At 40.5% G+C, this 23,881-nt stretch overlaps 1 protein-coding gene across 1 annotated transcript in view; it reads right to left on the bottom strand.

Moving 5' to 3' along the window:
- The window catches only part of LOC138624511 (collagen alpha-1(XXIV) chain), an 81,199-nt gene extending 57,660 nt beyond the window's left edge, over nt 1-23,539 (bottom strand). The window contains exons 1-5 of the mRNA XM_069704773.1: nt 23,060-23,539; nt 15,110-15,180; nt 10,543-11,882; nt 6,341-6,394; nt 3,297-3,350 (exon numbers count right to left, since the gene is read on the bottom strand). Of these exons, the coding sequence (XP_069560874.1) occupies nt 3,297-3,350; nt 6,341-6,394; nt 10,543-11,882; nt 15,110-15,180; nt 23,060-23,112 (1,572 nt within the window). The 5' untranslated portion in view covers nt 23,113-23,539. The remainder of the gene's footprint in view (nt 1-3,296; nt 3,351-6,340; nt 6,395-10,542; nt 11,883-15,109; nt 15,181-23,059) is intronic.
- Between the last annotated feature and the right edge of the window lie 342 nt (nt 23,540-23,881).

Genomic DNA, 23,881 nt, shown 5'->3' with positions numbered 1-23,881 from the left:
TGCGTGTGTTAACTCACAATAGGCAGGGAAACAAGTCCAAGCCTGCTGGAGCAAAACTGATCTCCAGAGATTAATGATTTCCACACAATAGAAAATACTACATTTGATCAACCACAGGTTTTAGGGGCTTTTCTTTCCAAACTGATTTGGATTAAGGTCATTGAATCTTTTCTGTTGTCATTCAACTAAAACGAAATCTTAAATTCCAACCAGTGCTGCATCAGAGGTGTTTGAATGCCAAAGAAGCAATGCCAGCAGACCCCCACATAATTTTAAGCACTGCTACTTAATCTGACTATCCAAATTGCTGTTGTCAACACTAAAAATCCTGATTAGGAATAATGAGGTGCTCCAGTTGGGCAGGAGATGCAGCCAAGAAAATCCCTTATTCTGTACACTATAAAAATTTCAGTTTGGATAGTAAGAAAAACCCTCAAACCAGCATCAATCAACACATCTAAATATCTACAATAATTGTTCAAAAAGGCAGTGTGTACATGTGATGTGGTGTAATTTAGACTTCTAATCGTAAAATTCAGAGCTATTTGAGATTAAACATTGAAGTAACTTTAACTTCCAGCTTGCAGAGGCCATGTTTGACACATTCTCCTCAATAGCAGTACATAGCTACTCCAAACACGTGTTACCTCCTCGGATTTAGAGCGTCATTTTTCTATAGTTTTGACTGACAGCCAGTGAGGCATACAAAGGCTCACGGGTGGGAGAGCAGAAACTCTACCACAGAATTAAACCAGGGTTCCTTCCTGTTTGAAAAAACAGTCAGCAGTGCATGAAGCCGACTGACAGGCTATTTTTTTTTATTTTTTAGTTAAGTGCACATCGTCATAACATTTCAGGTTGAGTTGAAAACACATCAGCTTTAAGCTCAGCATCAGTGACTACACTCCTTTGTATGTGTCCTGGTAACCAAACAAATTTCAACAAGAGGTAATTTCCCAACCTGAGAAAAGAGTCTCTAAATCCCTTTCCTGCCTACACAAAAGCTTTCGGGGCCTGAGACTGACTCACTCGTCGGTCACTACGGGATTAAATACACTTTGTATTTGTCCACATGAATGTGGGTGTGCAGGCTGAAGGAACAGCTAGCCAGCAGCCAGTCCAGAATTTCATGATAACTAATCAGTGAACCTGAGCCAAATATGCACTGTATCTCAGCAAAGGTCAAAGGTAACTAAGAAAAAAAAATCCACGTCCCTGTGCTGTCTGACTCATCAACGAGAAAAAAATCCCAAAAAAAATCACACCTTTAGATATTTATGCATCAACTACAAGTGAGGAGGGGCCTTTTAGCAATGAGTTTAACATTCAAACATCCATTTATCCTTTGTTTCTGTGCTTGAATTTCCGCTGCATGCACCGTTGATTGCACGGTCTATGCAGAGACGTTGCGGTAGCCAGTGGGGAATACAGTCACCACAAACATCTGCATTAGCTGCCCACATCCTTTCTATCTGGTGCCATGCTGGGAAAAAGCTTACCAGAGGTGCTTTCTTTTCTTTCTTCTCCCCCCCCTCCCCCTCTATATATGAAATCAGTGTCATGGCTAACGAGCCAGGACTAGCAAGTTTATGCCTTGTGGTGAAAACCAGGGAAGTAACGATCAAGGCTTAGCGTATGCCATTTAGGCCAACAACCACCCTCGTCTCCTCCCGTTTGTCCTGCTGCACAGTGACAATATATACAGGCTCATTATTATCACGCTTGCCTACATCTGGCTGTGTTTGCTTTAATTCCACTTGCACACGCTCTGTTCTCTTCAGGGAAAAACACGTCAGTCTGATCAGTCGCCCTTAATTGATTCCATTTGCCAAAAAGCACCAACTTTAAACGCAGCAGAATACATTTCCGTGAGCGTGCACGATTTTAATTCAGTGACCTGCTGACATCACTACAACAGCGTCTGACAGGGCAAGCAACACGAGCTGCAGAGGTGACCGACCTGAGCCCAGCCAGACCGGAGAGGCATGACAAATTTAGGCACGGGAAGAATTTGTAACAATCCTCCACTTCTCAGGTTTTAACGTCCTTCTCTCTGCGTAACTACTCGACTGTATGGATTTGGAGAATATTTGTGAAATTGCTTTTGTTTGTTTTGTTCTTCTGACATAATAAACTGTGAAGTTAATTCACTGAACAATTATTGGTGGATTATTGGTATGATTGTTTGAGAATGAATTGACACTGCAACTGGAAAAAGTTCAAAAGCTGTATGTTATAACTGGCTAAATAATGTTTATGGGGTACATACATTACTACTATCTACACTGTTTATATCTCAAATGTTCACATTTATTCAAGCATCACCAAAAAAAAAAAAATCTGATTGTGTGCAATTGAGAAAGTGTTTACAAACACCGTCCTCACTGGGTTACTGTAAATCCAGACATACATGCAGCAGATCAGTAATCATATTTGTCCTCTACCACCAATTTACAACGTATTTTGGAAGAATATCCAGTTCATTTTAACCATGTAGCGATAAAAGATCCTGATTTGGCAGAAAGAGAGAAAAGCGGGCCGACAGAACAAAGTGTCTAAATTGAACACAAATTCAAATGTTCAGAAATGGAAAGAACTTGCGTTTATTCATATTTTTGTCTACTTTGGTCTGACTCATTTAAACCCATTGCTCCACGTAATGAGCTCTCCTTTCACCCAGCCACACTGTGCTGTTTCATGCCCTTTCTGCAGTCTTTTATCATGCATAAACTCAGTTTAAAAAAAGCTGGATACAGTATTAGGAATATGGCCCAAAATTAATACCACAATATATTTTTTTTTTTTTTTGGTATAGCGATATTCTATGACAAAATACAGAAAAGTTTGTAATCATTATTTTGATAACATACAATTTTAACAAAAGAAGTGTTATAGTTTTATATGTCAGAGTACAGCAACGGTTTGCCTTCAAATATAGAGAAAAGGTAAACACAAATGTTTTTTCGTTTGTAAACAACAACAGTAACTGAGTGAGATTCAGATTCTGTGCACCTCTCCGAGGGCGGGAGCTGCTGCTCCGCCAGGACTAGCATGATCAGCTGATTGTCCACTTTTTTTTTTACCAAAAATGTTCACTTCCATTGACCAACGGTAAAATATTGGATCTTTTATATGAAATACCGTCAAACAGAGTATAACATTGACCGTCCCTGGCCCGTGTCTTGTTTCTGGCTTTGAGGAAACTGGCTCGTCTACACCCACAGATATGATCCAGAACCCTGTCTGGTTCTCTCAAGGAACTGCGTATGTCTCCCTCGCTGAGGAATGCCACTCACCTTAGGCCCAGGTGGTCCAGGCTGTCCCGGGTTTCCATGTGGACCTGTAGGACCCTGAAACAGAGGTAGACAGAGGAAGTACAGACATAACATCAAATTACTGTGCATTGCTGACAGCAGCTCAGTATTCGAGATGAGTCATGAAACGGCCAAATTTCAGCAGGAAATTTAAGAGAAGTGACATGATGGTATCCTGATGAAAGAAAGCTGTTTCTCTAGAATCAGTGAATTTTATTATTTTCTCAGAATGGCACGCACCATAAGGCTTATAATAAACAAAATATTTTTAATGTATCACATTTGCTCTGGGTACAAAGCAAGTTATGCAATAAACGCACAGGCACACATGCCTACAACTACATGTGCATAGTCACACACACGCACGCACACACACACGCACACGCACACACACACGCACACGCAATAAATACACTGCATTCCTACATATCTGTACCCCTGCGGCTTGCAGACCGGGCTTTCTCTGCACTACAACGAGAGCTATAGGAAGAAGGATCACCCTCTAGTTCGGTGTCATTTTTCATTTCAGGAATTTAAGCCCGTTGCAAGAGAAACTCATTAAACTTATACTCATTAAACTGTTGCAGTCTGTAACTGTTACAAGTTTTTGTAAATATTGCATTAAGGTTGAGATAAGATACATTTGAATTTACAGAACATTTTACTAAGGTCCACCTCAAACACAAAATACACCAACCACCTACAGTAAATGCTGTCACCTTCACTGACTGCTTAGAATCAAAGAACCTCTAAAGTAAATTACAGTCTGTTTCTCGGACAAATGTCCACTTGAAATGCCCTGGTACATAGTCTGAAAGTCTGATAGTGCTAACAATTAGAGTTGGCATAGGAAATCTGCTGCTCGTTGCTGAGACAGCAGATACACAGACAAACTACACACTGCCCTCAGATTTCCACCACAAAACGATCCAAAGCCTCACTCTGTTTCCACTTTATGACTTAGCCCATGGGGATAAGAGTATTTTTTTTTCAGTAACAGGCATGTGCTTTCCATGCCTTTTACTAGGAGACATGTTTCACCATATGCCACCTCTCTGTCTGCTAGCTTGTCTGTCTGCCTTCAAGCATCCCTACCATGCTCTGTTGAAATACAGCAGGATTTAGGGCCCTTCATTTGAATGGAAACAGACTTTTGTCACGGCAGAGATACCAATGTACCGTAAAACAATGGCAAGGTCATCTGGCACTGAAATTTTGCTGCAACCAGTGTGATATCCATCACCGATATCGATGGCCAATCAAATACATGCAGATTATTTAAAAGAACAGGAAACTTCATAATTGAAATTAAGATTTAAATTACAAAAAGACTATAAATGGCACAAAACAATACATCATTTGTAAAAGAAAAATCACACGAACATGATGCGTTTTATTTCTTAGTTATTACTCGATATGTTGAGGTTTGAAGTGCTTGTAAACTGTAATTGCAGTTAAGAGGGTCCCGTTTTGCAGGTTTCCGCAGGTGAAATTATAGAATATATATATATATATATATATATATATTTCACTACCATATTTCTTCTGTTAACTTCACAATCATAGTAACAACATATTCAAAAAGTCTAGATAACTTTCCAGGATGAGTATTACAAATCAATGTGCCTTGTTCTGGCATCTGATGAACCTTAAAACAAATTAATCTGTAACTCTAATTTACGAGACCATCTTTCACCGTCTCCGCTCACTAACATAGCCCTCTGCACTGTTAAAAGGCTGGCATGATTTCTCTGAATCCCCACTATAAGGAAAAGGAAGCAAACGGGAAAATGCTACATCTTTATGTTGCTTTGAACCGAGACCATTAATTATAAAGCCAGACAGTAAACCACATACACACGGATATAAATCCAGAGAGAAACTACCCCGGCCATGTATGTAAACCTATGCGAACAACATTTTCCCACATTACCAAGAAATAATTTGACACTGACACTTGAGATTCACTGTCTGATGTGGGTCATAAGCAGGTGTTTAAAACCGTCTACAAGCAATCAAATGAATTGTCTTGCATGTTGTCTTCCACTGAAGCACGGCAGGTATTGACATTCCATGAGTTACTGTGAATTAGCCATGACGATGTTGCTGTGCAGGGTGGAGCAAAGACCATGTATTTATACAGCTTCCCTCTCTAACACATACAACATCTATTTAATAAAATGTGTCTCGTTCTGTTTAAAGATGCCCCCGGGTCCCGCGGCATAATCGCAGCATTGCATCATTACAGCCTTGGCAGTCGCACACAGAGTAGTCCCAGAGATCAGAGCGGAGACGTGTGTCGACAATGCTGCTGCCGGTTGCAGCTGGAACAGTTTGGTCACTTAATGTTGACGCTCCAAAAGTTGCCGACAAGTACAACGTCCCCAGTATCTTCAAAGCAAATTATCTCATTGTCATGCGCTTTGACAAAGCAAGGCTTGTTCCTGAGCCCAATCACTTCAACCACAAACACGTCCGTCAGCACCTCTTTGCCTACAGTTGCAGCTGCGATAGTCAATACAGGCAAAACACATATGGCGAGTGCTTGCTGACTGCCCCAACAAAAGGAGAAAATATAATGCTCAAGGCTTTTGGTTAATGAGTTTGTGCTGTTTATTACAAAGTTCAGGCAGCCAATAAGCTTGATCTTAACCCGTTTATAGAGACGCCATAATTCTTTCCATGTAAAATGGCACCTGCAGAGTGGCCAATATCTCAAAATAGTGTTTTAAACAAAACTTTGAGACATATTGTCTTCATATTTCATGACTTTCCATCAGGTATTTATGTTATTATTATCTGGGGTCAGGTACATATATACAGATATACTGACCTCGCCAAATAAAACAGTTTACTATTGCATGAAGAGGAAAAAAATACATATCTGGTAGTTAATTTTTATTATTTAACTTATTCTGAATTGTATCCCACTATTACACACGTATGTACACTCCCCCTGATCCACAGATTACACCTTCTTTACAGCATACTGCCTGAGGGCCATCACCTTTGCACATATTACTCACCCGAGAACCTCTTTTTCCTGAAGGACCGGGTAAACCAGGGGGACCAGAAGGACCCTAAACCAGAGAGACAGAGGGACAGGGAGAGAAAGAGGGGGATGTTGTAGTGATAGATCGAGGGAGTGAAGGGGAGAAAGAAAAGAGAGATAAGAGTATGTAAGCAAGCGATAACATGTCGTTCACTGTCAGGATCTATGCAATTATGAATATGTGCTATATTTATGTAAGCGCTACAAAGTTCAAAGAAAGGCGGCAAGTTTTTTTTTTAACTAAAAACATTGATTGCACATGTAATTTGCACATTTTTTTTGTTTGCACATGTGATAAATGACAGAAAACAAAAAAAGAAAAGTGCTGTAACATCTTATTATTTAAGTTGTAATACAGGCCTCAGTTGGTAAAAGCTTTCCATGCAAACATCCTACTGGCTGGCTTTTAAGTGGTTGATCGCCAAAGTTGCCAAATATCTCCTACAAAATGCACTGGAATGTCACAACTGAGCTAAGGTGAAAACAGATATCTTCATTACTGACTGATTTGCCCCCAAAACATTTGCATGATGAGAAAATGGAGAACATCAAAGAGGACATCATTAACAGTTCAAAACAAATCAAGCACAGCGGGATTAATCACTGACAGATCTCAAAGTAAAGTCAACAGAAATCTGTTAATCGTTGCTACGGGGGAAGTAATAGACAAACAAAATACAAAGTAAATTCTATTACACCTTTAGCTAAACTCGCTTATTATTACGAGGCAGGGTTCACCCGGGACAGAACGCCAGTGAGTCACTGGGCTAACAACAACCGTTCCCACACGGTCTCATGCTAAAGCGTGGAATACATCCGCAAGTCTACAACTAGATGACAGCATGTCAATGGTTTTGCTTTGCCAAGGCATGAAAACTCATGTGGTGAGGTTTAGGAAAACACAACCACTTGGATAGGGTTACGCACAAAAACTAACGGACGCCATTTTATCCATCCAACCACCTACAACCTGCCTCCCTACAAGGACTTTAGCCAATTTGCACTTCAAATGACCTCCGACGTGCATCTCACACCGAGGCGGGGTCAAGTTGCCACACTGACACGCTGTTCTCCAGTAGACAGGCAGGTGCATTACTGGGCTGGGCTGACCATTCACACTTTTATTAACACCTATGGACTATTTAGAATCACCAGTTAACCTAACATGAATACCTTTGGAATACAGGAGGAAGGCCAAGCACCTAAAAGAAAAGCAAGGAGGCATGGTTTTAGTAAATGAACTCACTTGAAAAGAGAGACTAAAAATGACACACTTGAACAACAATCTCCATCATTGGATAACGTTAGGATGCTGCTGCCATCTTACCCTAAAAAACAAAGCCCCGATAAAAGGTACAATATTCAAAGGTTTAGATGAAAACAGATATATTATTGCGCCATTTACTATTCAGAGTTTCTGCAGAAGCTAGAGGTTAGAACTGGGTGCACCGGAGCATCCGCATCCCTTGTCAGAGCAGTACATGGGCACAGAGGGAGACATGAATAAAGAAACAGCTGTTTGTTCCTCCAGACTCCCACACACAGACACATGGAAACTGTGAGCACACCACCGCCTTCATCACAACAACAGGGCCTAAAGAAACTGAGGCACTCAAGCAGTAAAATGATAATATTCACATGCTTTGTCTGTGCTGCCAATACAAGCGTCAAATCTTCCCAACAAGAAGTCAATTCAAAAAGTCAAAGTTCTGGAAAGTTGTAGGACAGAATGAATCATCTTCTGAACTGTTGCACTGTGACATTAACTCCAGCTGAATCACAATATCAAATGCACGGTTACCCAAACCAAGTAAGCTATCTGCTGTATGACGCTAATATGTGCAAATCATAGCTAAGACATTACCAGATTCCCTCTAAAGCAGTGGTATAAATCCAATAGAGTCAAACCTGATCCAAACACGTTCCATCCAAACCCAGGGTTGGTACACTTGGGTTTTCCCAAATTGCAGGCAAATTAAGAAATAGCCAGGCTTGAAGTATAACCAACCAAAATGTGAAATGTGAAAAGCATGCAGCCCTTAAAAGCACAACCCCACTGCTTACCTCGTGACTGCTGAGAACTTTACACGGTTGTAAAGTTTTCCCAATAGTATAATGAGTGTTTTAGTATTTGACATACCTGCAAACACGTTGATGAATTACTCAAACTGGACTTCTAGATCATATTTTATCTTCTTATTGCCTGCAGAAAAGTACCCACACAAACTGGTTACCTTGCCATCTTTTAATGCAACACTATTAGCGGGTGCTAAAAATGTGGAATTTGCAAAACTTAATGAAATTGCAAGCAGCTCAATTTATCCTAACACCAACATAACAACATCATAAGTTTTAGAGGACTATTTAAACAACAAGTTATATAACAGTCAAGAAGATATATATTTTGTCTACAGGGCTACCGCAACCCTCAAATGCATCACTTACGAGACGACAACTTAAAATTAGAAAACACACAAACAAGTCCACTTTTACTCACAACCTATTAAATTGCAACTTCCAATATCCTGAAAGTGGTTTTAATGTCAGTGGGCAGCTTGTTTCATTCAGAGACTTCACAGCACAATCGGAAAAAAAAAAAAGCTCACATTGGTTCTTTGTCTGTTGAGCTACATATTTGCAGTAGAGGTGCGCTGAACTGATCCACTGTTTTGGTATGGAGCCAATATCTCATCAGCTTAATAAGACCAGATGGGCCCCAGATCTGGCACTCCACGTGAAATTAAGTTTTTAATTGATGTGTGAATTAATGAGATACATTTATGAAGTCACAAAGGTTTCGGAGCAATCTCGGGCCTCATGTTACCCCACACTAAAACGGACCGAGTAAGTTCTACACGGTATGGTCTACAAGTATCAAAAATGAGGAAAAGACAGCAAAAAAAACATCAGACAGGAAATCTGTAATATCTGCAAAAATCCTGCGCTTAGGTATCGGAATTGATAAAGAAAGAAAGAGGAAGAAAGAGAGACATGGAGAAAGTCAGATTGGTGCATTTCTATTTTGCACCACTGATTTATCCTTATACATCCTCAATTTTTGTAGAAATGCCTTACTTCAAATGAGGCTGCAAATTAGAAATTACACACAAGTTCTCTGCCACTTGAATTAAATGCGAGCTTTCCAAACACTATCTCTGTGCAGTTGGTCAAAGTTGTGTTATCTAATGAAACGTGTTTAAGTAACAAAACACAAATCATGATGACAGACCATTTCCTGAGACCAGAAGCATGCCACTGTACTCTTCTGATTATGTAGCTGCAAAACGATAAAAATCCTTCCTTCAAAGGAAGTAAGCCAGTTTGCTTTAAGTTTAAACGAAGAGCCGGTGACACAGAAACAGCCAATGACCTTCAGCTGACCCAGCATTCAAAACCTGCACGTAAGTGGTCAGAGTCGCCAAGACATACAAACAGGTAAAGATAACGCTCCAGCTTATTTGACATATTTTTTTTGCCAAAATTGAATCCACTGGAAAAGGACCTGTGGCTTCCACTGTCTTGTTTATAACACTGCAGTACAGCTTACTGAGGCTCTGCGATGTGAAGACAAACTGCGACACCTCGGTTCTGGCTAACCTATGTCCCTCCCACAGGCCTGCGGGCACCTCATAACTGACATAGCACTATGGAAACTGGAAGATGAGTCCAGACATCTTACATCATTAAATACACTCGTAGAAACATAAGCATGACTTGTGAACAACAAAAGCATGTATGCATGAGGCGAAGCTATCTTGACAGCTAGGTTACGTCATATCGCTGGATGAACAACACATTTTTTTATTGCTAGGGTATATCTCCCACCCTCAGCGGAGTCATCCTCACTAACATAAGAACAAAAGTAGCTGGCGGTATTTTAGCAAAGGAATGACATGTTATTTTAACAACTTGTCGATACATGAAAAAAGAACAATGCAGGAACATGCCACCAGCTTTAAATCACTGCATCACACTGCCAAAACATTTCTTATATTCTGGGTGTCTGTAAGAAATTTGACAAAGCATCCAAAGTGTGGTGGCCATAAATGAGTTTTGATTACCTTGCACTCTATTTTTGATGATGTACAGCGATGCACTGACAAACCCGCTGGCAACCACGCTGTGTAAGCACTCATACAGTAGCTCTGCTTGGCATTTATTGGTTCAGTCACTTACCGGAGGACCTGGCTCTCCTTTGGGGCCACGGAAACCATCCTCATAGTCATAGAAGAAGTCTGGCTCCCCATATCCATAATCATATCCTCCCATGTCTACGTCGTCATAGCTGCCGTCCAAATCGTGTTGTTCTGAGGTGTCCACCTGATTCTCCCTGTACAAAGTGGTGCCGTTGGCTCTCAGATGAGTCTCCAGGACGAGAGGAGTCTGTTGGGGCCCGAAGCGAGAGTCCTTAGAGCCTGTGATGGAGTTGTTCCTGAGTCCTTCCTTCACTTGACTTTGCCTGACCGGGGAAATCAGGCCCGGGGTGGCATCTGGAGTCTGCTGGCTCCCGGAGCTGCTCTCTTCTTCTGTGCTGTTTTCCGAGTGATCGGTGTCCCCCTGGGGCGTACTGTCTTTTGCCAACACATTTTTGGTAGTGGTGATGATTGTGCTATAGGCCAGATTCAGAAGTGAGGATGTGTCAGGGTGGACTGGAGGTTCCAATGTAGAAATGTGGCTGTGGTCCACCAGATGAGGTTGTATTGATGGGCTCAGAGTTGAATCCTGTACGACCAAACTGTGTGACAGTTTAACAGCTGCTGCAGCTTTGATGGGGGTGTGATGGGTAGCTGCTACTCCAAGAAGGGGCTTTGTCAAAAGGCTAGAAGGGGGGTCATTTACCTCAATATCCAAACCAGGATGTGGCAAAGGCAATCGGTAAGTGTCGGCCAGCCGGCACTGTTTTTTAACATAGTTGCAGTAGTGCGCGGCAGCTTGGGCTGAGGGATAGATGTCTAGCTGGCAGACTCGACCACTGAATGGTGCCGCCTTGGAGTTCATCCTCCCCAAAGTGAAGAGACCCCCAGATTGCCCCAGTGTTTGAGATCTGCCCAGGGTCTGCTCCTGTTGCTGCACCGCTCCGCAATCCGCGTAGAAGGACACGGAACGTCCACGAACACCAATCGCAAAAGGGTGCTGGCGCCCATCCTGCCAGTTGTAGGTGAAGTAGATGGGGGCTTTCTCGACGGTGTAAACCACCACTCGGCGAGGCAGCAGTTGAATGCCAAAACGCAGCCCGTCCCTGCCATCTTTGACACTAAAAAGAAAAGCATTGTTTGCTCGCCAGGAGCTTAGGCTGACCACGACAGAAAACTCCTCGTCAAACTCAGGCGGGAACAGACTGCCTGTTGGAGCCTCATAGAGGGAGTTTGAGTCGAGTAACACCCCATATCCAGGAACAGGGACATCCAAAGATGAGGGAACATTGATGTATGACGTGGGAGGCGAGCTCGTCCTCTGGTAGGGATTGTCTGTGCTGCTTTGAGTTGTAAGCCCCAATTGATGAAGGATATCCACACCTGAAGGACAGAGAAGACGCTGGTAAGGTTAAAGTGCAGCGACTGGATTAGAAAGCCCATAGTCAGACTTTGGTTCATTACTTTCCAAAAAAAAAAGCAGGTGCTGAACTAGCATTCATTGAATTCACAAGGAAGACCCAAAACTGTAATCATATTAAAAGAAAATGTATTAATAAAAGCCCAGCAGTCCAAGGAACAGTTTAACATGTATTTATGTCTATCTATTGTTTAAATTTAATTTGTATTAAATTTATATATGTTATTATACACTACCTTAATGTGCAACAGATATTTTGTCAATGTTACTGTAGTTCTTCTAATTGTTCACAAATAGTTATAGTGAGAGTCAAAAAGGCTAAATTCTTCTCCTTGACTGTAATTTAAATTCAGGAACGATGCATCATTGTGACGAATGCTAAATAATTATATAGTTGTCATTGCTCAAGTTAAGTGAAAGAGAAAAGCATTGTCAGCCATTATGCCTATATAAAAGTGTCCCCAGGATATTGGTGTCACATCCTTGTTTTTCTCTGTAGGCAGCTGTGGGCCAGATGAATAGTGGAGATTCGAGAAGCTCGGTACCGAACTAGGATACAGGAAACCGGTCCACGCAGCCTTTTTGAATCTGTCTGCCACCAGAGATTCATGCTTAATACTTTCGTCATGCCGCAGGTAATTCTAAAAATAATTTATGTTATGTCGAAGGAAAGTACAAAAACATTTCTTGGAGATACAGAAAACTCTGTTCCCCCTTGAATCTGTGAGATGACATGAGGGCAGACTGAACTTTGTGTGTGTGTGTGTGTGTGTGTGTGTGTGTGTGTGTGTGTGTGTGTGTGTGTGTGTGTGTGTGTGTGTGTGTGTGTGTGTGTGTGTGTGTGTGTGTGTGTGTGTGTGTGTGTGTGTGTGTGTGTGAGAGAGAGAGAGAGAGAGAGAGAGAAGCTAAATGTGTGAACCGGGGACCTGCATCTCGAGAGTAAAAATTTGAATTGCAGCATAATTAACAAATGCTGCGTAGATGTTACCTTAAACATAAAATAATTATTCTAAACGATCCCATCTAGTGATGTGAACACATTTGAAACGGAAAAAGAAAAAACAACAACTGGATTTTACAGGGTTTTTAGTCCTGCAGCCCAGATTGGGTGACTATCTATCTGCAGCTGATCTCAGCACGCACTGAGATGTCCTTGACATTCTTTGCCTGAGGTAACGTCAGCCCGGATTCCAATTAACCTGTCTCATATGTTAAGACAAGCTGCTCTAGCACTCTGTGTGCATTCCTCCTCCCCTCATTATGATGGATTGATTCTGCTTGGAGTGGGTTTTTCAACTATAGATATGTTGGGAGATTACAGGATGCAGGATGGAATAAGGGGAGGCACCCTTTAGGCAGTTTACTTTGTGAAAGGGGCAGTAGACGATGCACATACATGTGGAGATGTGAACAAATATGTGAGGCTTCATCACGAGGTCAGCCGTAAATATAAAAGCCTTGTTAAAAAAAAAAAAAAATTACATTGCTGATTCAAAACTGATTGAAGTTTTCTGCAGATTGGTTTAACAGCATTCCTTTCTAGGAATTCACATCCAGAGGAATACGTTACATTATACTTAAACTCTGCTTCCATTCAAAAATATGTTCTTGTTATTTTCTTGTCCCTACAGTTCAATGTGTGAACTTCACTGTGCAGAATGATGTGCGGAGTTTTATTCAACGTACATACGAGGGGCAATTAAAAAATTCAGAGAATGTTCCTGTCACACACGAGCAGGCGCCACACTCGGAGCAAAGGGAAGATAAAACCCTCGAGTGAATATTGCGAGTTACGTCACTTCATCAACATAAGCACCGGCGTTATACACATATTTGCGACAGCGATTTTGCCATGGGCATGGAGCCGGCAACGGAGATCTTTAAAAGGCTTCAGGAAGCCTGCGGCAATGAAACGATGAGCTGAGCGAGGTGTTTTGTGGCAGAATGTTGCTGTCTAAGACAAAAAAGGAGCATCAGGTCAAATTCTATGAAGAAGCTTAGTTTTACTGACTCTCTAGAGGCCTGTAAACATTTTTTTTTTTTTTTTTTAAATCAACTCAATACTTCTCTTCTCACCTTCAACTGCTCTCATCTTTGTTGCTTTACTTATACAGATGCATATCACATTATTCCCAGCGTCTGTACAGCTGAGGCACAGCTGCCAAAACATTTAGCTGTCTGACTAATTGGTATACTTTCCCAGAGTGCTCCGCTCAGCGTGTACTTCACATTCATGTTTTCATGCGAGATATTTCGAGCCTTTTCTGATGGACCAGAGATTAGAGCACTTAAGAGGGAAAAAGATGGGTAAAAAGATGGGTAAAAAGATGGGTAAACAAAAGTTGAGAAGCTATTTAGGTTGCTTCTAAATGCACGCTGTGGCCTTGAGAGCAGGAGCAGGCATGTTGAGGGGTAAGGTTAAAAATGAGAAGAGGAGCACAGAAAGAGGGGTTCCTGTTCACAGTCACCGTTGCTCCGATATATATTTGTAGCTAAATAAGTGTAAAGAAAAAATAGATATCACATTTGAGTTTGTTTCGTACTTATCCTTTTTGAATCTCATCCTGCAGAATTATATTCCCAAACATGTCAAGTGTTGCCCAATGGAAAGATGCACTAATTTTCCAAAACCTCAACTCAGGCTATCTGCTAACACTCAGCACCAATATGATATCAGTGTCCTCTTTTCCTTTTCTGTATTCCTCACTGCACCCGACTAAACTAGATTGGTTAATACGTTTAGTAACATACGTGCTAAAAACAGAGTTGCTGGAAAAGACCTCAACGTAAAAAATAGCTTAAATTGTATTCAGTGTCAATAATGAAGCCTGGTTGATACAAAATCTACTAATTTGGGTCGGTGTACTTAATTAAAGTAAAACGGTCAAAATGTTAAATTTGTTACCATAAACGATCGAAAGTATATAGCATCATCTCTCCATTATTCATTCAAGTTGAGTTAAAATAACCACTCAGTAATATTTCAACTATGTACCAGCTGAGGCCAAAAGCTGACAAAAATGAATCAAATAGTCCATTACACTGTCCGTATGACTGAATGATCAAATATCAACGGGACATAGTCACTAAGGAAAACAAAACAAAATGCCTTTCTATAAAAACAGTATAAGCCTACTAGTAATAATATTAATGATGATGTTTAGCAATGCATTAGGGGTCTGCTGTTTACCTTGAGCTCTGTAATCTTCTTCTCCAGAGAGTACTGCTGAGCATACTGACAGGAGCAGGAGAAAGTTCCACCTGCAGGGACATACAAACAAAACATGACAATCAGATTAGCTCATTCTAGAAGTAATGTATGTAAAAACATAAAAAATTTAAACAATCTAAATTATCAATAGTATTTAGCATGTCGCTAAGCATAATTCTGCTTTCAAAATTGTGCTGCACAGATGAGTTTTTCTCGTACATTTTCATTCTCGTACATCCATATGTCTGCTTATTCTTTTTTGATGAAGAGGTTGTAAGGCCATCGCAGGGAGAATGCAGGTATAAGAAAGTGTAAGTTAATTTGTGGTTGCAGCCTGGGATAAAAAAAAAAAAAAAAAACAATAACTCCAGAATGAAATCAAAGCAAACAAGAGGGAGAAAGGAGGATAAATAAAGTGGAGAGGGCTGGAAATTCATACCCACAGTCCTGGTGATAGTTTATAAGAGAAACTGCTGTTCATGTCAGGTGATGTTCAATACACTACAGCACACATACACAGAGGAAACAGGGGTCTGTTATGGTCTGTTGTTGAGGTTATGTCTCAGTTTTAAGTCAGATTTGGTTGACAAAACAGTCGTAATCTCAGAAAAACTTAAGTGACTACTATCTTTCTATCTCACTCATATGGGAAGAGCTGATAAAAGCCACGGATTGAAATACCAATAGTTCAACTTTATAAAGAGGAAAATACGTTATTAACGAGCCTTAATGGTCAATAACTGAAAGTTAAGTGTCAATAATTTCATTTTAAAGGTAATAATATGAACTGCTTGTTGAAAGGCCGGTAACGCCATGGGGCATCAATTTTGTATCTAAAAGTTGTTCAAACATAAGCCATGATGACATTCATAAACAAAAATGGCTTTTTAGAGCAGATGTTGAAAAGAAGTCTCATTTTGACAGAAAGTGTTACACATGGTCAATTAGTACAGCAAGTCCTCGCCCTATTCTCCACCTTTTCAAATATAATGCTAGGCACTAACTGGTGTAAAAGCTAAATAAATATCCTAAACTTAAGACTTAAAACTATCTTTGACCATTATGTGTCTCTCTTGATGGACTGCTTGAAGCTGCGGTGAGCTTTCTGAGGACTGAAGTGATTGACTGATCATAAACTAAGATTTTTTTCATTTTGAAAGTTCATTTATCACAGCAAAATGCCTAATATTCCCTCATCTTCTGAAATGTTAGGACTTACATTGTGGTTTTTTTCAGATTTATTTCTTTGCAAATTGAATATATCTTTGGGTTTTACACTGTTGATTAGCCAAAGCAACCAATAAAAGGGCAACGCTCATATTTAGTCATTTTCTACTATATTTTAGACTAACATTGAATAATCAATTCAATAAATAATCTCTAGATTCATTGATAATAAAAAATAATCATTACCTGCAGTCCTACTCAATATTGAGTTGACATCACTAGTTGGAACATATAAAAAAAAAGAAACCTGGAAGATCTTAAAAGGCAACCTGACCTCTCTGTTTATAAAGGCATTAAACCTTGACATTTTTATGTCTCAAAATATTGTGAAAAGCCATGCAGAGAGCATTTCTGTGTCATGTTTTATTGTTCCCAGACAATGATGGATTTTGTCTCAAAGGCACAGTTGGTTAATAGCAGTTTAATTTGGTTCAAGCTATGACCACAAAGACAGAAAAGTTCCAGCTTAGATTTAGAAAGACAAATGTTGAGCCTGCCTTTTAAGATGAATTTTTGCAAATTGTAAAGAACTTGCCACATGAATCTTCATTCTTAAAAGGCCTTCAAGGGGGTGCTTACAGGCTTTTTTGATAAACAGAGCACACAGATCTGTTCATATATTGTAAAAAAAAAAAAAAAAAAGCCACAAGTTCTGTGTATATCATAACATTAATCTAAATACACAATATGTTACATTGCAATGTATCTTTCATCTTTCGAAGATGTCGTAATTCTACATAAAAAAAGCATCTTGATTGTGCAAGAAACACTCTCATTTAGGTTACATTAATTTTTAGAGAATTTCTTTTTTTATTTAGAACATCACTATAATCACACAATGAGATATAAGGATCTATATGTCGATTGTACTGCATGTTGAGACCTTACTCAATTCTTTGACCCTCACTGACCCCACCTCTAGGTGGCACTGCCCACCATATAGCCACTGAGAAAGGACAGCATGTAAGAGCACCAAAAGGCCAAATAAATCTAAAAGAAAACATTTACACAATACATTTACATGTTGCACTGACATGTGTTTTTCCTATTCAGAGATTTGCATGTACATGTAGAGTGTAGTACACTTCTCCACCACCTTTAATGCACCTGACAACTCACAATCTCTAGTATTTTGTGGCTCAATTCAGCCATTTCATTTGGGAGAGTCATGTTTATTCAAATGCACACTCTCAAAAGTGTATTTACCTCAAGAAGGCACAGACCCAGAGAGACCAGAGATTACGCAGACCACCATGTTCAACTGGCATGTTTGTTTTAGTCTGTAATCTCATGGTTTTAAGCTGAAGCTGCTCATTAGTGTCTCTAAAACTACAGCAAAGACAGCAGAACAGGTTGCAGACCTTGTTATGCAATATCACCATCCACGTGTCAATCCCATATAATCTTATTTGCTGACATTGCCAAATTAGAGCAAGGTGTAGTAACTTCAACCAAAATAAATGGTCCAGTTTTAGTGCAGAAACCCAAATTTATAATTTGAAAACTGAAAAAAAAAAATGTTTTTGGCAAATGTGGGAAAATTCACATTGAAACTAAACCAAGAACAGCTTTTTAAAATGTGCATTAAACAGTAACCCAAATCACTTCCATTTCTTCTTTACAGCAATAATAACCAACATATTTTAAGGTGCATTATCATCTACAGTACAACTTCAAAGCATACTCTGCATATTCAGACCAAATCAATCACATCAGCAGCTCTGCACGCAGCTCCGCACGCAGCAACAGCTGCTAACACAACTTCAAGTAGTTTGGCAGCTCATGTCATAATTTTCAACACTGACACAGTATGGTGGTTGCACATAACACGTGAGGAGACAGTAGTCCTGCTATTTTAATATGCAGCTGTGTGGGACTAAAAAGAGCACTATCAATTACAGTCACACAGTAAACCCTCAGGGTTTGTGATGGTTGCAAATAGCATGATAGATATCTTACAACCATCTCTCTGATCAGAACTTTGAGCATCGGATTAACCCCACAAAAAAAAACCCAGCTAAAAGTGTTTGACAAAGCGCCACAGACAGGCAACCGTATTTGTTTTCCTGGAGCAATGTGGCCCTGCTGACTTGAGGGAACAAAAACATAATCAAATGGAGAAAAGAGGGGAAAAAAGTGAAAGAAAAAGACAACAAGAGAAAAAGAAAAAGTGCTGTCTCTAAGTAGAAACATCTTGAGCCCTGTCTGTCACCTGTTCCCCATCGAGAAAGTGGTGCGACATTCCACAGCTGGGAACACAGACATATACCCAAAACAGAGAAAAGTAATGAGAGAAAAACAAGTGGGGGATATATGAATACAATCATTCATCTGTTGAGAGAGCATACAAGTGACATTTATAAGGCCAATGAGTAGCTGGTTCTGCTTAAAGGTTAGCAGCTTTTAAAAGTAAAAAAAAAAAAAAAAACGAAATATAACATTTAACATTCCCTGTTTGGTGTGTGTGGGGCCATTTAATGCCGATTCAGACATCTTTTTTTCGTCTGTCTGTCTCACACTCTCCCTCTTCAGGGCTATTTAAAGCATCCCAGAGGCTCTGCCACCAAATACACTCAGGTCATCGCTTTTGCACAGTAGAAGTGGTGGGAATTTTCCAGTACCGAATTTGCCAAAATTCTGTCCCAGGATCACGTGGTGGACCAAATTTATAGATTTTAAGCTTTTTATTTTGTGCCCTGCAAACAGGAAGGAAGCGAAATAAATGAATTGCACTAATTGGCAACATAGACTACATGCAAACCCACTTTTTTTTTTTAAAGCTATTTCTTTGTTAAATTCTGAGGTAAATCCTTGCACAAGTAACAGTACACTATGACATGTTTCCCAGTCCAAGCAGTTAATGGAAAAGACTGCTGAAAGCAAGACAAAGCTACCCAAACAGTGCTCTGTTGACTAAGGGAAATACCACTATGTGGGGAGTGGGTGTCATGTCAAGACTATAAATAATCACAACTTAAAACTCCCCTCTGCCATGAATCTTTCCAGCAGCAACAGATCTTGCCTTTCTCCCCTCAAAAATGAGCTTGGATCCCTAACAATGGTTCATTCAACTGAGGAAAAAAGGCTGAGAGGCAAATGGAGAGGCAAAGTGCTCAATTAGGCTTGGCAAATAGGAGCAAACTGACTTAAGTTCAGTTTACAGCACTCATAAGGAAAGGGAAACAATTTCCGTACGTTCATCACTGATGTCTCGCAGGAGGAGACTTTTAGAGTGGTGGCATACACAGTAGTAGTGTTTGCATGTTTAATTTGCAGCGTTCTGATCCATTAGTAGCAACAAAGCATGTAAAACTGTTAATCTTCCCAAACAACTCCGACATGTTCCAACTTTTTGAAGGAGGTCCGAAAAGGAATTGGTTCCAATAAATTTGCCGGTAAAAAAAAAAAAAAAGACACAGCTACTCTTCTTTAGTTGGCTTTTGGCGAAATGGTTCTCTGATTTGTAAAGACACGTTGGGCCATCGAAAAAAAAACAAAAAAAAAACTGATGGGAGTCACCTTGACTGACCCGTCACATTGCACCCTTTTCTGCTGGCAAAAGCTCGTTTCAAGCCATGAGAATATCGGCATGGCAGATGTACTCCTCTGAAAGAAGTCTACTCCACATAGAGTAATTATTCAGAAAATGTTAGTTTATTGAGCTTGACCTCGGAGCATTTTCCTAACCCCTCCTTGTTATATGCCCCTTTGGCAAAAAATGTGGCCCAGTGGAGTTAAAAAAAAATGCCGTGGAACTCAAAACAGAGGGAAAGCAAGAACTTTGACACACATATAATGACACGGTGCTCTGAGGAGTCACAGTGAGGCTTGTAAGACATCTGAAAAATGATGTCCATCATATAAACATGAGATGCCTCTTGTTAAAACTAGGTATCGCATGCACGCGCACACGCACACGCACACGCACACACACACACACACACACACGGTTCATGAGGAGAGGATATTTCTCGAAATGAAAACATCAGTTTCTTGTTAATCAGGCGTTCTGTTCCTGCAGGTTTTGCTTATCAATCTCATGAAGAAGTAACTGATCGACTGCCAGTATCTGTTCCTGCTGGCCGTGTTTCAGCTTTAGTACCTGTATCCTGATCATCATGACTTCATAATGAAGGAACTAAGTAGGCTTGTCTTCTCCTTTCCAAATGACCAGCAGCAAAAATTAGCAGGTCAACAAGCCTTCTTGTGGTTCTTCATTTGCCAAGGCTTGAAATGATAAGGATTTCCAAACTTCTCCAAGCAGCTGATGAATAAAAATATGAATCTAAACTTGATTTTCTCAAAGCAGTATGTCATGTCTGTCTGCTTCCTCTGAAGAGCTGAGCGTGCCTCACGTTTGGCGGCTCGCTCAATAGGTACTCGGAGTCAAGAGGTCACGACAGACCAGAGTAAAGATTGACTTAGTCCACAAGACAGCGAGGAGACAAAAGACTGTGAGTAAACTTCCACGGGCCTTTATTGGTTTGCCCTTTTCCTGTTGTGGAGGGACCTGCAGATGTTAGAAGGGTTAAATACACTCACTCACACAGACAGGCCAAAATCCCCACAGCCACTGATGTGGAGAAGGTGAGCTAGGATGCGGGTTCCTGTGATCCCATAATGCATGATGTTAGTCAGATCACAGAAATAATGACAAAAACAAAAATATATATACATATTTTACCACATCAGCAGTAGCTTGTGACACAATGGCCTTCGTTTTTGGTAGTTTTTAGTTTGATTTGTTTTTTTTTTAGCTTGGGCAGAAAATAACTATTAAAATAGATGTTCACAGCGAGGTCTGTGGATTATCTTGAGGAACCAGGACATTGTTTTTGCAAAGATTCTTTGCTGTTAAATTGTTCTCTCATAAACTTACTAATGTTCGAGCCCCACAGATTAAATTCTAGTCAGCTCTCTTGTAATTGGACAATGGTTTAAGTCTATGCAACAGGGATTTCTGCATGGCCAAAAACCATAACTGAGTGGATGGTTAAACATCATTGTAACTGGGCTTTTGCATTATTTCTGGCATTTTATTTTGTTGAACCCAAAGTTTGACATTATCATAATCTTAGCAAGACATAATCGTCCCATCACAGGGTACATTATGACTTCTATGGCCATTATTTTATTTATTATATTCTTTCTGGGATTTTCAACTAGAACAGATGAAAAACAAAAGTTGTGGGACATCTTAGCTACATTAAACCCAACACAACAATCATCATAGAATAGTTCATGGCCTGCACCATCAGACATCTTCCCAAATTTTCCTTTTAAACCGACATCGCCAAACTTGTGCAAGTGATTCTTATTTAAGTCTAGACTCTCAAGCATTCCACACAAATTTGCAATATCAACTTATTATAGGAACTACCATCCTGTGTCTTGGTCAAGTGCACAGTATGCGAGCGGCTGTGTTTCTGCAGCTATATACAGTCCAAACATTGCCAGCAATGGAGCAGCAATAGCTGCAACAGTGGGTGATTGTCTGGAGCTCAGGAGCCAGTTAACCACTGATGCATACACACTAACTCTGTCTGCGAATTTAAAGGAGGCGACATTTATTCTCAGTCAACTCAGCGCTCCCATAAGGCTCTCATTTTCACTCCCGAGGACACAAAACAGGATCACTCAAGACTTCAGATTCACTTTGTTTTCCAGAGAGAAAACACTATCACCAGAGAACAGCAGAATGCTTTGTGATCATATCTGGAAGGGATTCATAATAGAGCACAAACAACTTGGACTCGCTTCTGACAGAAAATAATTATTTTCCTCTTAAACACCCTTTAAAGGCAGCCAGGCACAGCTGAATGTAACAGGACAACAAAACCCTGCATCCTATATGTCAATAATACACACTTCCATGAGGAATGTTTCAGTTTAAGGGTGCTTAACAGATTTTTTTTTTTTTTTTTTTTCCCATTAGAAGCCTCAACACTTTGACAGAGTTTGACTCATTCACAAGTGTTGGGTCCTTAACAGTTCTATCACAATGCAGAATAACAATGATTTATCACTTGCTGAATAAGCATCAGTGCTTCCAGGACATCCTCTCTCTCAATGCTGCAGTGTTTATTTTCTGGCTTATCATAGCTATGTGAGTGACAGATAAATAAAAAGCAGAGAGTTCAGCTGTAGTACCACAGGGTATTCAGATTATAATGTTGGAGAGCCCAGGCTGCATGTTCACATGGCGAGTTCAAAGCCAAGACTTCAGTTGTCAAACATGAAACAGCAATTTCACCCTAAAATATTCAAAAGAAAGTTCAAATGCATGTACCAGTGGAAAAGTACAGTTATCAGATGGGGACAGTAAAGCTGGACAGCAGTGATTTCATAATCACAGTTGCACTGCAGCTTTTCTGCAGAACTAAAGAATGAAAAGTCAACCAAAAAAACAACAACATAGGGATCTAGTTGGAAACATACGGAAAAATAACAATAAAGATGATTAATTCCAATACGAAACTCTAGCTTAAAATACTTTTTAGTATCAGTCACGCGTTGGTGGCCAAAACCTGTAGTTGCTGGGACTTGTTTAGTCAACTGGCGCCCCTGTTCGGGAAACACGCCAGGTCTGAGCAGAAATAAGTCTCCCAAGTTGCCATTTCAAATCAAATCTGTTTTGGGACCAGTTTCATTTTGCACACATAGTCTGACATCCGCATAGTATTTAACCGAAAGCCCACTTACGTTGCTGCCGCGGAAACGTGTCCACTCCTTGTCCGTTGAGCTCCTAAATGCATTTGTATGCATTTGTCCAGGCAGCAGAGATCAGGGTGAAAACAGAATCACACTCAAGGGGATACCTGCACATGGGCTCCCCTTCGGTAGCAGCCAAAGGAAGCGTAAAGTGGACAGTGCAGTGTTGCCACCTCAGAGTTTCCTCATCGTACTGCAGTCCGAAGGAGAGATCTCTCCCACTCTTTCAAACCTGAGCCTCAGATCCTTTGCGCTCTGCGGCGCGCAGAGATCAGGCTATTTCTATCCAAAGTGGAGACGCGCGACAGTTGCATAGAAAAACAAAATAGGCTTACAGTGCGGCAAGTCGGCGTGTAGCAGTGTTTAACGTGACTGCTGTGAGGGATAAAGAGAGTGAGCGCTCGGCTAACTCTTGGTCTTCCACACAGCAGCAGATTCAGCTCTGTGCGTCTTTACCTCCGGGCGGTGGTTTCTGCTATGTGCCTTGACTTGCACTGATGCAAGAGGACCTGCATTCACCCCATCACAACTCCTACCAGCTGGTGGTGTTGGATTTCACCAGTTACTGACTCGTGACATCACGGATAGAGTTTTGGCTGCTTGTGTTCTTCAGGGCTCGTTGTCTATTTCGACTACTGTATTACTCTAAAGCAGAGAAAATGCCTGCATGTTTACAGTATTTTAAGCAGTTTTGTTTAAACGATAAAACAGTAGCATAAACCATCTTGCTAAAAGATACTAAGACTTCGAGAAAATAGAAGAGATCAGCTGGCTCAGCCTCATGTAGTTTGCTGACATGCAAATCTGCCAGGC

Source organism: Brachyistius frenatus, unplaced genomic scaffold (genome assembly GCF_029030835.1).
Source record: "Brachyistius frenatus isolate BFR_SWC_R1_liver_20210118 unplaced genomic scaffold, ASM2903083v1 Contig_52, whole genome shotgun sequence".
Lineage (NCBI taxonomy): Eukaryota > Metazoa > Chordata > Actinopteri > Embiotocidae > Brachyistius > Brachyistius frenatus.
The sequence above is the reverse complement of the archived record's forward strand: the minus strand, read 5'-3'. Positions and strand labels throughout refer to the sequence as shown.